Genomic DNA, 17,692 nt, shown 5'->3' with positions numbered 1-17,692 from the left:
TAAACTGCCTGTATAATTTTCACTTAATACCGTAAATTGATTGGCCGCCGCTCTGTACGACTCGGGAATATTAACTAAAGGCATTAAAATGACACAATGTGACTGAATTTAAATATACGTTGTGACAATATTTCGACATGGGTTCACCGAACTTAAATATTTACAATTAAGTAAAAGATTTTTTGACAAAAGCCAACAATTTATACATACATACAATACATACAATCACGCCTGTATCCCATAAAGGTAGGCAGAACACATGAAACTACTAAAGCTTCAGTACCACTCTTGGCAAATAAGGGGTTGAAAGAAAACGAAACTCCAATCATTTATACTCTGGAAAATGTACCGCAAACCGCATACTGCACAATATAGCTACTGATTATATACATGTATGTATAGACTAGACATACACAGTTAACTCCAGTTAGACGATGTTGCATATGTTATACAATTCTAGGAAAGCGTCTATTCTCTCGCTTAGGCTAACGTGCTCTATTAGCTAGAATACGACAGCATTTTTTGTTTACAAGCAAGCAAGTGCATTGCATCAATGGCTATGGCAGTCACGTCTTAGCGGCTGAAGTGACATTGACTTTCTTGTCTCGAGTCTGATAGCGCAGGCTTGTGCGCCCGCGTCACATGTCGGCCGCTCGCTGCCTCGCGCGCGCGCATCCACGCTGCGACCGCCCGCGCGCCGGGCCCGCGCCATGCCCGCAGTGAAAGTATTCAACATATTCGGCGGACAGAAGCCGTCCGAGAAACATCCACCCGCCAAGGGGGCGATGCAAAAATTCTACAGGACATTCTCAGTCGGCAACGAAGCTTCCGAAACTAAAGGCAAAGTGACCGCGATTGCCGCCTGCCTCGAGAAAAAAATCAGTGAACCCGCAGTGAAACTTAACAGTGATAATGTGCAAAAGTTTTTGACTAAAATCAATGTTAATGAGACTTTTGTGAGTTCGTCCGATAAACCCCGACACCACGCTTACGAAAATGTAAACATTGCCGGCGGGAGTGTACCGCGGGAAGAGAAACTACTCGACGAGACTAAGGGATACTGTTCGATCTATGAAAATATAACTGTCCTCGGTAAGGTAGCTGCTTCGAGAGCTGCACAAAAAGAGGTAGAGATTAACGCTGAATCGAAACTGAATAAAGCTCTTGAATCTTTCGATAAAATATTATCCGAATTTTCAACAAGCACAACAGATTTGACTGTAAATAAAACCGAATTCATTCCGCCTAAATTGCAAAAATCAAAAACCTGTAGCATCATAGAATCTCGTTGTATTCTAAAACAGTCTAACTCTGATCCTCAAAGTGACGGCAAGAAACGAAACACTGTTTCACGTAATAATTCTATAGATAAAACTACTAGTCTCTGGAATCTTGACGATATGAAAGGAAAAGAATTAACGGCTCCTCTCATGCCGCTAACTCCGACACCCACAGACAAGATGAACCCAGATAAGTATGCCACTTATAAAATATCATCTAAAAACTTGTCTCGGACCAACGGCATTAAAACCGAAGAGTTGAAAAAACTGGATGTTAAAACAAGAATATTGAAGAAAACGTTATCGAACCCGCCGTCGACTCCCGTTCCGGTTATATCAAAGACAAAACCAGTAACAAAAAATGTCGTCAAAAAAGTAAGTGACCCAAAGAAAACAAAACCTAAAGTATACACAGATAATGGATCGACAAACACGAAAGCATGTTTAGAACGGAGAGAGCCACCCAAATCCCAAATGCTTAAAGCTAAAAGTGTCTGGGAGATAGGGAACGAGTCAATGGTTTCATCGAACTTAGAACGAACCAAGTCGACCACTTCTATCGCGGGCTCTCCCAGCAAGATCCCGGTGATCAGGAGTCAGATGCCGCACACCAAGTTTAGCAGTACAAGAGCGCTATTTTCTCCCACTCCGGTTGATCTAAATAATATAGACCAGGCCAGAGAGTGTGCTCAGAAAAAGAAGGTAAATGCGCCTCGGAAAACTGTCGACAAACCTGATCTAATTAAACAAATAAAACAAAAGTCATCACTCAATATCAAGTCGGACGTGAAGCGACAACAACTCGATAAAGCAAAAAAAGATGACAAAAAGGTTCTTTCGGCTTCGACTCCGTCTATACGAGATTATACGGATGAAATAAGCGCGATGCGCGCTAAACTGCAGCAAAGAAAAATAAACAACAAAAGAGACATCGCCACAGTGATGCCGGAGCTCAAACGAAATGGAAATGAACCGGATGAAATCGATTCGACACTATCACCTGTCAAGTCCATCGTAAAAAAATTAGAGCTCAAGACTGCTATGGAATCAAAGGCGGAACCGGCACAGTTTATCAATTGTAAAGTGATCCCTGTGGTGCACAAGGAGCTATGCGTGGCCAACACGACTTTCCACAACCACTTGAGCACACTCGTCGGCCGGCAAATCAAGTATACAGAATCCAGAGATGACGTAAAGTCCGTGCACGTTGACAATATAGTACCAAAACACGCAGAGGAAAAGATATCGGACTCTCACTCGGACTGCAGCGACGACTCCGGTCACGTTTCCAACGATGCCGCGAACGATAACGACTCGGCTTTCGATAACGTGCACGACATGAGCCCCGTGCGCACCGATATTGACGAAGTGGATTGCAAAATATTCGAGGGTCCTAAACAGTTCAGGATAGATGTGTCGGAGAATGGTCGGAGCGTGTGTCCCGTGGTGGGCCGCTGCGGGCGCGGCATCGAGGTCGCTAGCGGTACCCGAGGCACCGACGCTCCGAAAGTGGACGAACAGGTACGCGACGCTGTTTACATACAGATACTTACAACAACAAATTGCAGGTTGTCTATGAGATGCTGGAGCTATTGCTACCACCGGCATTAGCTCAAATCTGCTGCCGATAACATATCTATCTACCCATTAAACTGGTGTAACTAGATACACAACTCGAAAGCTGTTTGTTATATTAACGATACATGCAGGTCAGCGACACCATAATATCTACCTATTTTGCTTTTACTCTATGTATATATTTTGACTAATAACATACTCGGCACGTTATCTTCAAGCCAAAAAAACCGGCCAAGTGCGAGTCGGGCTCGCGCACAAAGGGTTCCGTAGCAGCAAATATAATAAACCAATAACTTAACCAAAATTACAGTTAAATCAACCTATCTCAAAAACTATAAGAGATACTTTGATCAAACCAAAAATCGTTGAAAGAGTTAATTAGCATGCATCACCTCTATTTTTTTTAGAATTTTATACCCCGTAGTTATAAAAATAGAGGGGGGGGGACATACTTTTTACGACTTTGAGAGCTGATATCTCAAAAACCGTTCACTTTAAGAAAAATGTTTTTTAGAAAACTTTATATCATTTTAAAAGACCTTTCCATTGATACCCCACACGGGTATGTACATCGAAAAAAAATTTTCATCCCTCAGTTACATGTATGGGGGCCCCACCCCCAATTCTTTTTTTTACTATTTAGTGTCATAATTTTGTAGCGGTTCATACAACACATATTCCCATCAAATTTCATCACTGTAGTACTTATAGTTTCCGAGTAAATCGGCTGTGACAGACGGACAGACGGACAGACGGACAGACGGACAGACGGACATGACGAAACTATAAGGGTTCCGTTTTTGCCATTTTGGCTACGGAACCCTAAAAATGCAAACGTGCAAGCGCATCGATGAAAAACCTTACCATGTAGCTATTTAAATTTAACCATCTGTCTGAATTTCAAATTAGTGGGTCCTTTCACATACCTACATGAATTACCATAATTTATTAACGACGACACGCGTAAATTATTCGATATTTATTATTCGCGACTAATAAAATCGTCTTTCGTGAATAAAATTACCAAAAGGCAATTTCGCATGGTGACCCAACATCACCATAACAAATTGTGAACGTTTTGCATAACTTAGCTTCCGTTCTCGAGTATTGAAAGCTTACCCATTCAGGGTAACTTACCAACGCCACAATCGCTTCGTCAGCGTTTCGTAGCATTTCTAGCTCTCTCTATCGCTCTTCTATAATGGCGCGACGGAGCCAGACTGCGTTTTGATCGCTACGTAGAGTGAATGATTGTCACTTCGGCTAGGCCGGCAGTTCAGAACGTTAAATAAATAAATAACAACAGAAATTATGTAATAGTTGCGGGCGGTAATTCTCCGTAGCCTAGAATTCGAAATATTTGCCAGTCGAGCGCTTAATTTACATAAGAGGAAAATTCATTGCACTCGGTCCCGTTGTCGTTATGTAATTATCTGATGTTTTAAAACACGTTCAGAAGTTATGTCAAGGAATAACGTAATGTTTAAAGATCTTAATAAGTTACGTAAGTTTAATGAGCCCGTTACTTGGGCCCTGAGCTTCAACGACGAAAACGTGACGTCACGAAAAATGTATGTTATTGTTGGAATGTTGGTTAGTAAAGAACAGTTTGGGGCACTATTCATTTCTTCTTCAGCAAATTAATGTCAGAGTTTTAAATGATTCACGGTTAGTTTCATTAGACTAAGGGCCAGTTGCATCAACCACATTTGACAGACACATCATCGTCACGCAGCAGATGTCTATGGAACTTCCCATACAATAAAATTTAACGAATGCTTTAACGGTGACAGACGGTTTGATGCAACCGGCCCTTATATTGACCGGGATATTGAGCGAGTGAATGAGGGTAGATCGCTGTCGCTGTCGCTGTCGCATCCACCGTCTTCAGTTTCCCGTGACCATGATGCATTTGCGTCATAATATCGGGACCTCAAAAAAAAAACAAAAAGGTTATCACGGTCTATATTCCGGGCAATATATGTAAGTCTAATGAAATAAATGCCGTTTTCCGTGATGTTTTGCGCTATAGAGACACATTCTAAACTATCAAAAACTTGTAGTAAAACCTTCTATTTGTGCTCAAAAACATGTGGTACTTACATATTTGCGAGATAATGCAAGAGCTGCGCGTGGGCAATTTATCTCGTACGAGGCACGCGACAGGTGCTCCGCAGGGGTCATTATTGGGCGCTTTATATTCGCTCTTACTTTCACCGAATGGTTTCAAGTCTTTATTTTGTCGTCTGTGGTTTGGCGCTCCAGATTATATGAGCGCTCTTTGTTGTGGATATGCTGATTATTTCATTCATAATTTGGTACCATAGTTGCGCAATTATTTGAAGCTTAACCAGGATACTCAGGCTAGTTTGCGTCCCAGTACGTTCTTGCGAACGGCAAAGAAGCCGTTTGTGGGTAAGGCCAAGTTTCCTTCTTCTCGCTAGGAAAAGGGAATGAAGCGGCACATTAGTGCGTAACTGCATTCCTGCTCCGTCAAAAAATGGAAATCTGCATCCTATCTGTGCTCGAAAACATTGCTTTCCAAGATTGAAATGCAGATCTCACCCTCCGCTACGTGCTGGATCGCAGGCACATCGCCTGTCACTTTCCGTTTTTACTTTCTCACTTCGCGATGTCACAGCAAATATTACGTGCACCAACCTATAGAGGAAACTTACAATATTATCTATATGCATATTTACACGTCTACAATGCATGCTGTATACTACGACGTTATTTTCACCGCAAATGAGCATTTGCTTATAAAGTGAGTGTTGAAAGGAGTCTTTATTGATATTATTTGACTTTCTACTCGCTGGTTTTACAGGCTGTTTGTAAATCAATTAGCGTCTGGCCGCTACATTTATAACGTGCAAACTGGTAATGGAATCGTTGCATTGAGATATGAGGCTTTCCAACACAGAAGGCCCCTTATAAGTAGAAAAAAAAAACAGAAATTTTCCTATAAAGCATAAAGACCTTTTAGGAATCAACGCCACATATTCAGTTTCCTTAAACGGAGAAACGCCATCTAGTATGTTGTCTTTAACATTTGGATTTGAACAACACACTGTCGTGATCGGCGTGCGGCACATTTTCCAGAAGAGCCTGGTGGTATCGTGAGAGATTGCTGTGTCTACACATTTGAAAAAGTATTAATATTGGCATAGAAAAGTTACTGGAATATACATACATACATAATCTATTGGAATATACATAATCACGTCTGTATCCCATAAACAGGTAGGCAGAGTACATGAACTACTAAGTTCCAGTGCCACTCTTGGCAAAGAGGGGTTGAAACAACACTGCAGGGACTGGAACATTTAAAAGAAGTAATTAAAAATCAACGCTGGTAATTATCATTGATGCCTCCCTGATGCGTCGCGTGCGAGACAGCTCCAACAGCCTTGTGCGCCTAGTGTTGGAATCGCCTGCTTGTGCTATCTGGAGACACTGGGATGGTGTACATATGGAATCCAGAGGCCAAGTGTATAGTTTATTATAGTTTTAGTTTTTTTTTTTTAGATGTAATAAATAATATGTAAATGTAACTAACATAGGTTTAAGGGAATGTACGCTAACACTATGGATTTTTTCCGAAATAAAAATTATTGAATTGAATTGAATTGAATTGATGCCTCAATCCAAGACTCTTGAGTTCGTTCCGTTTAGATTACTTTAGATTAAATCCTCAACGTTCGTACTGGCCTTAAATACCATCTTTCACAAGTGATGAAATGCCTTTAATTGCATTACATAACGAAGATAAATACCCAATACGTCCTCAGGCAATTGACTCATCAGTTTTCACTGCAAGCATTGAGAAAAAGAATTCAGCAATTCCGATTCAATACACAATTCTCTTTTGCATTCCTATATCAAGTCACGTGTTAGATTTCGTACAAATTCGCTCTCGGACATAAATTAGACAATAGTCGCGTATGTATCGCGTCGATTCTTCGCATCATATGCTTATCACGCGCCAGCTTTCTCGCAGTGTTGTGGGGAAAGCCATATCCTTACGATGGAGCTTTATCGTTAGTAGCTTGTTATTTTGTATGCATCGCTATTTAGAATGTATTTTTAAGTAATCAACCATTTTATTGTTTTGTCCTTATCTGCGACTGCAATCGATTCATACTGAACGAGTCTTGTTATTCTAAAAAAAAAGTACAGACGTAAATAAATAGACTCTTTTTACTATCGCCGTCACAACGTCTAGTTTCTTTTAACCGCAAATTACCAATAATCTATTTCTAGTTAAGGCTCGTATCTGTTGAGCTCCATTATAAGATGCAGAACCAGATGCAGAACGAGTGTAGTAATAATAGCTACATCTTGTTTGAGGCGTCTGTGGGACTGTCTGGTCTAACTTGTTTCTTTGTCTTTTCTTTGGTCTAGTCATCTTGTAAAATGGCGGAGTACTTATAAGTCTTATAACTTTTAAATACTTATAAGTCTTATAACTTTTATGTACTTTGAGTGTATCTGCCAAGGCCACCTTTTCTCGAAGAGTTTTGTCGATTTTTTCAACTCATCAATCAAATGGACAAGTCACATATTTTGGTTAAGGTGTCAAGTTTGTGAAGCTTACGCCGTGGCTTGCGTGGGCGACGGTCGCGCGATGGTCGCGCGACGGCGATGCCACGCATACGAAATCAAACCTTATCGATATGGAAGTATGAGACGCGACGGCGACGGTCGCGCGACCGTCGCCCACGCAAGACACGGCGATAGAGTTATAAGCTTGGCTCTACGTTAGATTTGACAACTTTTATAACAATTAGATCGGGCAATATTATACAGGAAAATGGTTTTAGTTGATATTACTTTAATATAGTCCTTTCAACAGGCAAGTTATCGGGCGAATCTGGTGATCTGAGACTTTCTTATAAATATGTTTGACCTAATAATAATGGGACTGTCTGTAGGTAAATGTTATACATAATATACTGAATAAGAAAGTTGCCCCGCACTATCTTCTGACTGTTAATAGCTTCTCGTAACGTGTTTCACTTTTAGCAGCACAGTAAACACATAATTATACACATTGAAAAGAATATCGATCGGCCGTCACTCATCTCTTACTGATCAATTTGAACATGCAATGATATCAGATTGAAATTTGATTTATCTGTACACAGTTATCCCCTGTGTGGTGCCTGATGGCATCCGTTGGCTCGTTGGGTCGACGACATCCGTGAAGTGCCGTACTAGAAGAGAGGCCTATGCTCAGCAATGAGTGATAAAGGGCTGATATGATGATGGTGATGATGTGTGGTGACGGATTAAGAATTTCACTACCCCCTATCCTCCTGTGAGTATCACGGAGAATTCGACTGTGGGTCCAATATTTGTGTAGGTGATGGTCTAGCAAGCTATCACTGCAATTAAACAATTTCGTTTTCAAACCCTTAATTGCTTAAAGTGGCAGTGAAACTTGATCAGATTTATGTACCTACCTGCCTACCCCGTCAGGCGTGAGTTTATATAGGTATGTTCGGTTCGTCTTGCCCGTATGTGTCGTACCTGACGGATATGAGCGAAATAGACGATAACTGAATGATATCAGTTAGATGTCATTCCGATATCAATGTCTGTCTGAATTATATTGATCTATACGTCGATCCATTGTGTACTATATCATTAAAGGTGGCAAACTTTAACGACGCTCAAATATAGATTTTAATATCAAAGCCATAAGATATTAAAATGGACGCAGTGTTCATATATTATTGGACATGTCATCGTGCAGATTAGTACATTTTGTTGTATTGTCTTGCGGGGAAAGTTGTTACATTGCGAACTCACAATTTCTCGATAATTGGCGACTTTTGTTATCGTTTATGAAAGTTGTAGTTTAATTTCCATATGAGTACTTCATTGAAACTAACACGGATGTACGAAAAAACCATATTCGTGCACGTTTTTAAAGCTTAACCGGTAACATAAATTAATATGGACATGTTAACAAGCTAGTTACCTGTCAAGTAGCAAAAAAAATTACGGGAATGGTTTGGTTTCTATAGTGAGCGAAAACATTCTTTTACATACAGGTGTCCCTAAAACCAACGCCAAAAAGAAAAGGGGCAAATTTTACCTCAATGAAAATGTCATAGTTCTCGAGATATTAACATTATTAACACTTGTTAATGTTTATAAATAAACAGCCAATATCTCAAAAACTATGACATTGTCATTAAAGTCAAATTCGCTTAATATGGTAGCTTATGGGGTGCCTATCACCTCTTTTCTGTTTGGCGTTGGTTTTAGGGACACCACCTATGAAAAAATTAAAATTAAAATGAAAAATATATATTTCGATAATAAATGTTTACATTTTAGCTATAGGTTGGAGCTTCCTTTTAAGTATAATATACCTGTATCAGGCTCCGCTCCTCCGTAGCAATAAGTTGTAGATTTAATAATATTAGGAAAATAATAAAGAATAGAACTAAGAAGAATAGAATAAAGAGAAGAACTTAAACTAAGCTATTTTACCTAAGTATACAACTATATACCCATAGTTAAAAAAATACTTCACTATGAATGCGGAGTTCTTGCTTTCTTTTTAATTTTTACAGTTGTAAACTGTAAGTACATATTTTGCAACGAGTTTTTATTCGTGGTTATTTAAAGAATAATAAAAGGACTTGCTTTGATTACCACTAATTAAACAGAGTTATAAGAGACAAAACAAGCCATAAAACAAATTAATACAAGTGTTTTAAATGGCAATAACATTGCCATACATGCATGCGTGGTAATAGAATTAATGGAGACATTATCCTCTATTATCCACTTTATACTTCGCTCCAATTTTACTGTGACACGCAAGCAAACGTAAAATTGCGTTCAAGATTTATTGTGGCTTTCTAAATCTAAAGGGTCCTTTCCTTATGCCTCTAGTACAATAAGGGCGTGTTAATCTGATATTCCAGAGGTTCCCTGCATGGGGTGAAGAATTTGATAAGTTAGTCGTAAGAACCTAACGAAACTGAGCCATAAGGTCCATGTGTTCTAAATTCAAATTTCAGTTTTTTTTAATTTATTTATTGAGATCACAAACATTGTGTTTATGTACTACAATGTACTGTCATTTTTAGAATACAAACCGGACTAATTCCAATAAGGTCTAGTTTACCCTTCGGGTTGGAAGGTCAGATGGCAGTCGCTTTCGTAAAAACTAGTGCCTACGCCAAATCTTGGGATTACTTGTCAAAGCGGACCCCAGGCTCCCATAAGACGTTGCAAATGCCGGGATAACGCAAGGAGGATGAACTGTATATATATCGTGCAGCGCTCGGTTACCTACTCTTACCTATTTCTTATACTAACACATACGAGGTAGGGTAAGTAACTCGGCTGCACTCGCTCGCCTAGTATGGCGAAGTGATTTGTAACATACGAGGAAACTGACAACTTTCTTCCGCTCCACTACTGAATGTGACTTAGATTTATCGCCGGTGGTACGTTTCATTACTTTGAGCGGGTGTCTACGTCTACTATAAATTATGGTCTGTGACTGACAAAAACTATTTGAAAAAAACCGGCCAAGAGCGTGTCGGGCCACGCTCAGTGTAGGGTTCCGTAGTTTTCCGTATTTTTCTCAAAAACCACTGAACCTATCAAGTTAAAAACAATTTTCCTAGAAAGTCTTTATAGAGTTCTACTTTTGTGATTTTTTCATATTTTTTAAACGTATGGTTCAAAAGTTAGAGGGGGGGGGACGCACTTATTTTTCCTTTAGGAGCGATTATTTCCGAAAATATTAATATTATCAAAAAACGATCTTAGTAAACCCTTATTCATTTTTAATACCTATCCAACAATATATCACACGTTGGGGTTGAAATGAAAAAAAATATCAGCCCCCACTTTACATGTAGGGGGGTACCCTAATAAAACATTTTTTTCCATTTTTTATTTTTGCACTTTGTTGGCGTGATTGATATACATATTGGTACCAAATTTCAGCTTTCTAGTGCTAACGGTTACTGAGATTATCCGCGGACGGACGGACGGACGGACGGACGGACAGACAGACATGGCGAAACTATAAGGGTTCCTAGTTGACTACGGAACCCTAATTACTATGAGTCTGTGACTGACAAAAAAAAGTAAATTGTGTATGAGTAATACCAAATTTAGATTAAGATTTAAGATCGAATGACTAAGATGTGTTTTTGTTTAGTGATAAACTTCCGTTTATTGTTTTAACTTAATGTGCTCGTGCGAAAAACTGTGTTATTGTATAAATTTTCATTGTGACTCAATTTGTGAGGTTCATTAAAAAGGCAGTGTTTTGAAGTGATTCATTTTTGTCCAAATTAAACACATAATTGTTTTATTAAATATTGATCAAGTATCGTTGTATATTGTTCAAACTAAATAATATAAATACGAGAGTAACTGCTTGTTAGCTGTCAGTTATAGAAGACATTTATAAGCTCTATAACTGGTTAGCTCCATATGAATCAAGAAAAATAAATGAATCATTTATTCTGATTGAGTCAAACTGCAGTGAAGAAGAATGAAAGAGCCGTCCTACCTCGTACCTACATAAAAGAAGGTAAAAAAACCACAAACTCATTACCGTATTACATCTATTGTAGATAACCATGCACTATTATAGATAGTTTGATGTATTCTGTCCCGCCTTCCTTCGATAAACTTGTTATGTAGTTAATTAAGCACAACACTATTGCACAATTCTGCCGGAGTGAGTTACGGGTGTCAAGTTTCTATTTATAATAAATAATTAAAGATAATGATACACTAACGGTAATGTTTTCAAAAAATATACAAGTTATAAAGTGTTGTTGTAGACACTATTACTAGTACTTAGTTGTTTTATAAGTATTTTTGTGTGACCTTTTTCTTGGAACGATTAGGTATGCTACAGGTAACTACTTTTTAGCTTGCTTTTTCAATGAAGCAATTCATACTAATATTATAAATGGGAAAGTGTGTGTGTCTGTTTGTTTGTCCGTCTTTCACGGCAAAACGGAACGACGAATTGACGTGATTTTTTAAGTGGAGATAGTTGAAGGGATGGAGAGTGACATAGGCTACTTTTTGTCTCTTTCTAACGCGAGCGAAGCCGCGGTCAAAAGCTAGTATTAATATAAAACGATGTACTATCAGCTGCAAAAGTGCATGGAGAAATTATGAATTAATTCATTGATAAATTCACCATCCTCTTTTGCAGCTGATAGTACTTAATAAAACATGATAATTATGCCTCAATCTACGAATGTTCAGTCCCGAGTTTTACAAATTGCATAAATTTTACTTGTTAAAATCGGAATCATTTCATATTTTGTATGAAAATCAAAGTTTTCATCTCCCAAGCGGGTTTTTTATGTTATCTGTCTACTATTCTACACTCGTGGAGAAAATAATCTCATCATTTCTACCTCATCCCGTGTAGTGTATTTAAGAAGCTTTCTCAAATGCCCAGTACTCGAAGCATCCTGGCTAGAAAGCTCTCAGTGAAACTTGACCAGCATATGGGTCACACATTGTTCTAAACGGTTTCTCGCTGTAATTAAACGAAACGTTTTCTCTAACTGCTGTTGGGTAAAGTAACCCGTCATTATTGTTCGTTGCAAATCGGTTGCAAACAAATTGCTTTTGAAGTACTACTTGTAGGCTGAGTTTAAATAGGAATAGCTACGCCTTACGATTTGCACGCAGAATTACTTGTTTTTAAAATATTTTTCCCCTCACTAGCTCGGAAACACGTGTTTTGTCCTTCAATACCAGCGGGTAAAAACGCATTTTATCCACTAGTGGATAAAGTAATTTGACCTTGAAAATAGTAATTTTTCTCCTTTAAAATTGATAAAAGTGATTGAATCTAGTGATGACGATGATTTACCACCTGTGGAACTACTGGAAGCAGTGATAAACGCGCTTTTTGCGTTGTAGTTTCCTCGCTGTAGTGAGGGCAAAAGTTTTGCGTTACACTCGGGTGCAAATGTAATTTACTTCTCGTGTGTTAAAAAAACTCGCAAGTTCAGGATTTTATTCTCGAACCACTCGCTTCGCTCGTGGTTCAACTATAGAATCCTTTCACTTGCTCGTTTTTCAATTCCACACTCGGCGTTAAAACTTAAAATACAACTTTGCCCCCTTGTATAACAAATAACTATTTCTTCGAGCCTGCGCGAAATGCGAAGTGTAGCATAATATTACTAAATTCAAGGCTTGTCTTTCTCATTCTAAGTTTAATATAGTTACTTTAAAATATTAGGTCTAGATATGGTGTGATTTACTATATGAACTATAACATATCTGCAATCAAAACATTAATATTTTTCGCTACGATTGCGCCTTTCCACGCAATACTGCCATATGTTCTACTTGAGCGTACACAGTGCGGGTGCTAATTAGTAATACCTAACAGTGCATGTTTATCTCATCTGAGCCGCTAGCGGTACATCGTTTCATTCACGCAGTCACGTGCTTAGCCTCATATTGTTATGCTAGTAAAGGTTAGATTTGAGGGTTCCGCGCGTCATCGTAAATGACACGCTGATACTGCACCAAGTTAGCTAAGCGCACCACACTCACAGACTGCACAGACACCGCATTATGAAACGATTACAAAGAACGCGTCCACACCTATGTACAATTCTACTGGTAAAATACCGCGGTTTGAGTTGCGCAATTGAGAAACGTATAGTATGAAAGCCCACCAGGGCAGGGCTAGCACAGGATTGGCGTGAGATTATGCCGCCGCGAGATAGACCCGTCCTTATGTCATTGATAAAAAGACGTGATCTATGTCGCGGCAAGATACTGTCGCGCCAATCAAATGTAGCCCTGCGGGTTCAACCCCAAAGCTCACTTTTTGGGAAATGGGTATTCCAAAATTACGCGAGTGGTACATTGACAGTTGACACAACTGGATGAAGCGGCTTCGCTCCCATATTACATTACTACGGGGAGCGTATGTGAGGTGACTTTGAGTTGTCTTGAATGCTCCATCTAGTAGTTGAGGTGGTCTGTGTAAGTGTGTGTGTATGAACTAGATGCTTGCTACTGTTTACTCAGATTCCTAGCTACCAGTTAGGGTGGTTAGAGGCATCAGGGCTTGTCGGCCGCGTAAACAAGAATATGGGTCTGTTGGATGCAACTGTAACTTATACTTACAGTGAAACTAATACTGTGACAAGACAAGTGACATGTTTACATCTAAGATAAAAGTATAGGTACTAAAGAAACAGTTTCCGAAGCAGGAGACCAATTTTTTTGAATCTCGACCACTCGAACTCGATCGTGAAATTATTTTTAAAAACGATTGGTCAATACGAGAAGAGTTCTAAAGTTTTTTTTACAAAAATAGCATTTCGCCGTTTTCGATCATTTTTCGTATGGTAAAATCGTGCGTTCGAAATTCAAAAATCGGTCCCCAGGAGATCGGACACTACGCAAAGATTCATTAACGCTTACAATATCTAGATAGATACGACATGTCCTCTGTTTTCGAGAGCGTTTCGAGGCAGTAGAATTTGTTGCAAAACAATCAAAGAAACTTAATTCTGTCTATTTTCCCAAGCCACTTCCCAAACCCTCTAAAATTTTCTCAGACAACATCTTCACAACATCGATAGAAACCAAATCTGTTTATCAAACACGATCCTAAGCTTGGTCGCGTCTCATAACAAGATTGTAAAGTGTCATGTTACTGTCGTAACATGGAAACTCGATGCCGGTAGCAGTCAGGCCTCATCAGACATGATGCCTTTATGCCTCAATCAGCGAAGTAGGGCGCCCACAGTGAGGTGGATTGTTCGGACAATGGTGCCAATGTAACCGGATTATCTATTCAATGAGCAATGTTACTTTGAAATTTTCAAAATAAAGGAACTCGATTACGTAATGCTTCCTATTGGAAATTTGACATTACTTTTTCTAGTTTCACACCCATGTCATATGTTAGTTGTCAGGCTACCTACGCCTGGGTACACTTATTGTTTTGGGAAAATTATGTTTCTACTAAAAATCTATGAAAATTAGAATTGCAGCCGTTTTAAAAAAAAGGAAACTTAAAAATAATTCTAATTCAAAGGCGTGGAAAGGTGCCAGACGAAATAAATTCATTTTTGCATGCAGTTATAAATTCGGCTGGAGATTTTTTTTTCTTGTATATATTAAGATGTGCGAGTAGATTTATTGATCATTCAACATAATTTTAGTACTGGCTTTATCGCACAATTACCTTGCAATGGAAAACAAAGTGTTTTCAGATAATACGAAAATAAACTTTTATCTAATCAACATCTATTATACTTTCAATTGAAGCTTTGAAGGTGAAAGATAAATAACAAACAACTTTTACCTACCTACGTAGTTAGTAGCATTTTTTTATTTATCTTCGACATACTAATGGCATTTCAAATCAAGACTACTACAAGGTAATTGGATCCATACATGGATGAGTGGTAATAGTGGTTGTATCTTGTTATCGTCGAAAGTTGATGATTCACTCGCTCAGTGTCAATTTCTATCTGTGACGTCAAGTGTTATGCCTTCTTCATGCTTAGCTTAGTACTGGGTCGAGTATGTTTGTATTGTTGTGTACACATTTTGTCCCAGGTCATGCGTATTCATGTACCTTTGGGTTGCTACAGCGTAATTTGATCCATGAATACATGAGTGGTAATTAGTGATTGTTTCAACTTGTTTCGTTATCATTGTCGAAAGTTGATGATTCACTCGCTTAGTGTCAATTTCTATATGTGACATCAAGTGTTATGCCTTCTTTATAAGAGGGCGAGTTTGTTTGTGTATACAATTTCTCAGTCCATGGCTAATCTTTAAAGAATTTAATACCAATGACCTCTTGATAAAATTCACATGGAATAATTATGAAGGGTTCCACCATGCTTCATAATTATTTAAGTTAACAATAATACCCTACAGACTACGGAAAACAGATCGAAAAAATGCTTCTTAGGCCCTATCCCACGAAACTTAAACAAATACAGCTTACCATCCATCTAATCTTCATCTTTCTTTAGTGTTTCGGTGGTCTATGGCCGACGGTGACCGCTTACTGGTTCCTTTTGTACCTTATTGATACGGAACCCTAAAAAGGCACAGATCTTTACAAAATGCGGTAGAATTAGAAAACTTCACTTATCCAATCAAATTGTTTCTCTGTACAGTGTACATCAGTCTTAAATCGACTATTGCGTATTAGTAGTGAATACTGATCATTGGTTTTGTTATATAAATGCGAAATTGACTTTCTTTTTACGCGCTCTGCGTTTCAATCGGCTAATACATGGTATTACAGGAACTTATTGCCGATGGAATCCATTTCCTGAACGATTTGCACGTTTTTGTGCGGTTGGATAATTTATCACCGATTCGGCTTTCCTTGTGGTTTACGATGGCGGTAAAAATCAATTGGAGCGAATGATTTTTAAATACAATGTTTAATAGGTGTAAATACTATGCTGTGCACGTGCAGTACCGTATAAACATTCTCATGCAAATAAGTTTGTACCTATGCTGGAAGGGCATTTAGGTTACTGTATTGTTAAGTACGAGAGAAGAAGATATTACTATTGTACGTATTGTCAAAGCTAAATAGATTTTGATCATTTTAGGTATTAGATAACAAAAACATTTTCCATATGCATTTTTTTTAACCTATAATAATGGGGCACAATCACGCCTGTATCCCATAATGGGGTAGGCAGAGCACATAAAACTACTCAAGTTTCAGTGCCACTCTTAAGGGGTAGAAAGAAAATGAAATTGTGACATTGCAGTGACAGGTTGCCTCGCCTACGCCACAAGTTAACCCATACCCCACAGTCGACTTCTACGATACCCACGGAAGGAAAGAGTGGTGAAATTCTTAACCCGGCACCACACGAATAGGTACCTGCGAGGCAGATGCGAAAGCCAAATACATAGCTTTGTTTACTACGATTTTTTTTAATGTGCACAAATTCTTTGCCTATTGTAACTAGTGTGTAACGACCTGTGTTTTCTTGTTCCAGATCATGTTCCGCGGCGGCGTCGTCGGCGGGCTGGACGCGCGCCGCGACGCTGCGCTGGCGCGCGTGCTCGTCCGCCTGCAGGCGCGCGCGCGCGGGCTGCTCGCGCGGCGGCGCGCGCAACGCCTGCGCACGCAGCACACCGCCGCGCGCTGCGTGCAACGCAACGTGCGCGCGTTCCTCGCTGTGCGTGATTGGCCGTGGTGGCGGCTGCTGGTGCGAGTTACACCGCTGCTGGCCGTGCATAGGACTGAACACCGACTCAAGCAAGCACAGGTATGTACACTTATTCTAGAAGTAGCTAAGAGAAGGTCACACGATGCGTGCAGCGTAACGTGCGCGCGTTCCTCGCTGTGCGTGATTGGCCGTGGCGGCTGCTGGTGCGAGTTACACCGCTGCTGGCCGTGCATAGAACTGAGCATCAACTCAAGCAAGCACAGGTTTGTACTAGGGAATGCTCCCGGGAATTCCCGGTACCAAAAGTACCGGGAAATCCCGGGATTTTTGAACTCTTTGGGTACCGGTACTGATGTTATAAAATCCCGGTTCTTCGGTACTTTTCGGTACTGAAAAATGGACAAAGATTACAAACTAAAACGCATTTAATCACTTCAAAAATTTGAACGTAAACGACGGAATATCCATTGAATGCTGTACAAATGTAATGAAAATAGTTTCAAACGCGTTAGACTCGTCCCGCTCGGTATTCATCGGCTATGATTGGGACCTCGGCGTCGGTTATAATTAGAGGGTAAACCAAACTAACTTTGCTAATGTTAGAATTAGTTGAGGTCTGTAATGATTTCTTGC

The 17,692-nt window shown here is 39.4% G+C and overlaps 1 protein-coding gene across 1 annotated transcript; it reads left to right on the top strand.

Moving 5' to 3' along the window:
* Nucleotides 1-599: 599 nt before the first annotated feature.
* Nucleotides 600-17,322, top strand: LOC125242144 (the record flags this gene model as incomplete). The annotated part of the gene is made up of 3 exons (XM_048150852.1): nt 600-2,801; nt 16,886-17,158; nt 17,212-17,322. Coding segments are annotated over exons 1-3 (2,475 nt in total), but the record flags the coding sequence as incomplete, so codon positions are not given.
* Nucleotides 17,323-17,692: the final 370 nt, after the last annotated feature.

The sequence above is a fragment of the Leguminivora glycinivorella genome, unplaced genomic scaffold, assembly GCF_023078275.1.
Source record: "Leguminivora glycinivorella isolate SPB_JAAS2020 unplaced genomic scaffold, LegGlyc_1.1 Scaffold9, whole genome shotgun sequence".
Lineage (NCBI taxonomy): Eukaryota > Metazoa > Arthropoda > Insecta > Lepidoptera > Tortricidae > Leguminivora > Leguminivora glycinivorella.
Note: the sequence above shows the minus strand (reverse complement) of the source record. Positions and strands in the feature narration are given on the sequence as shown.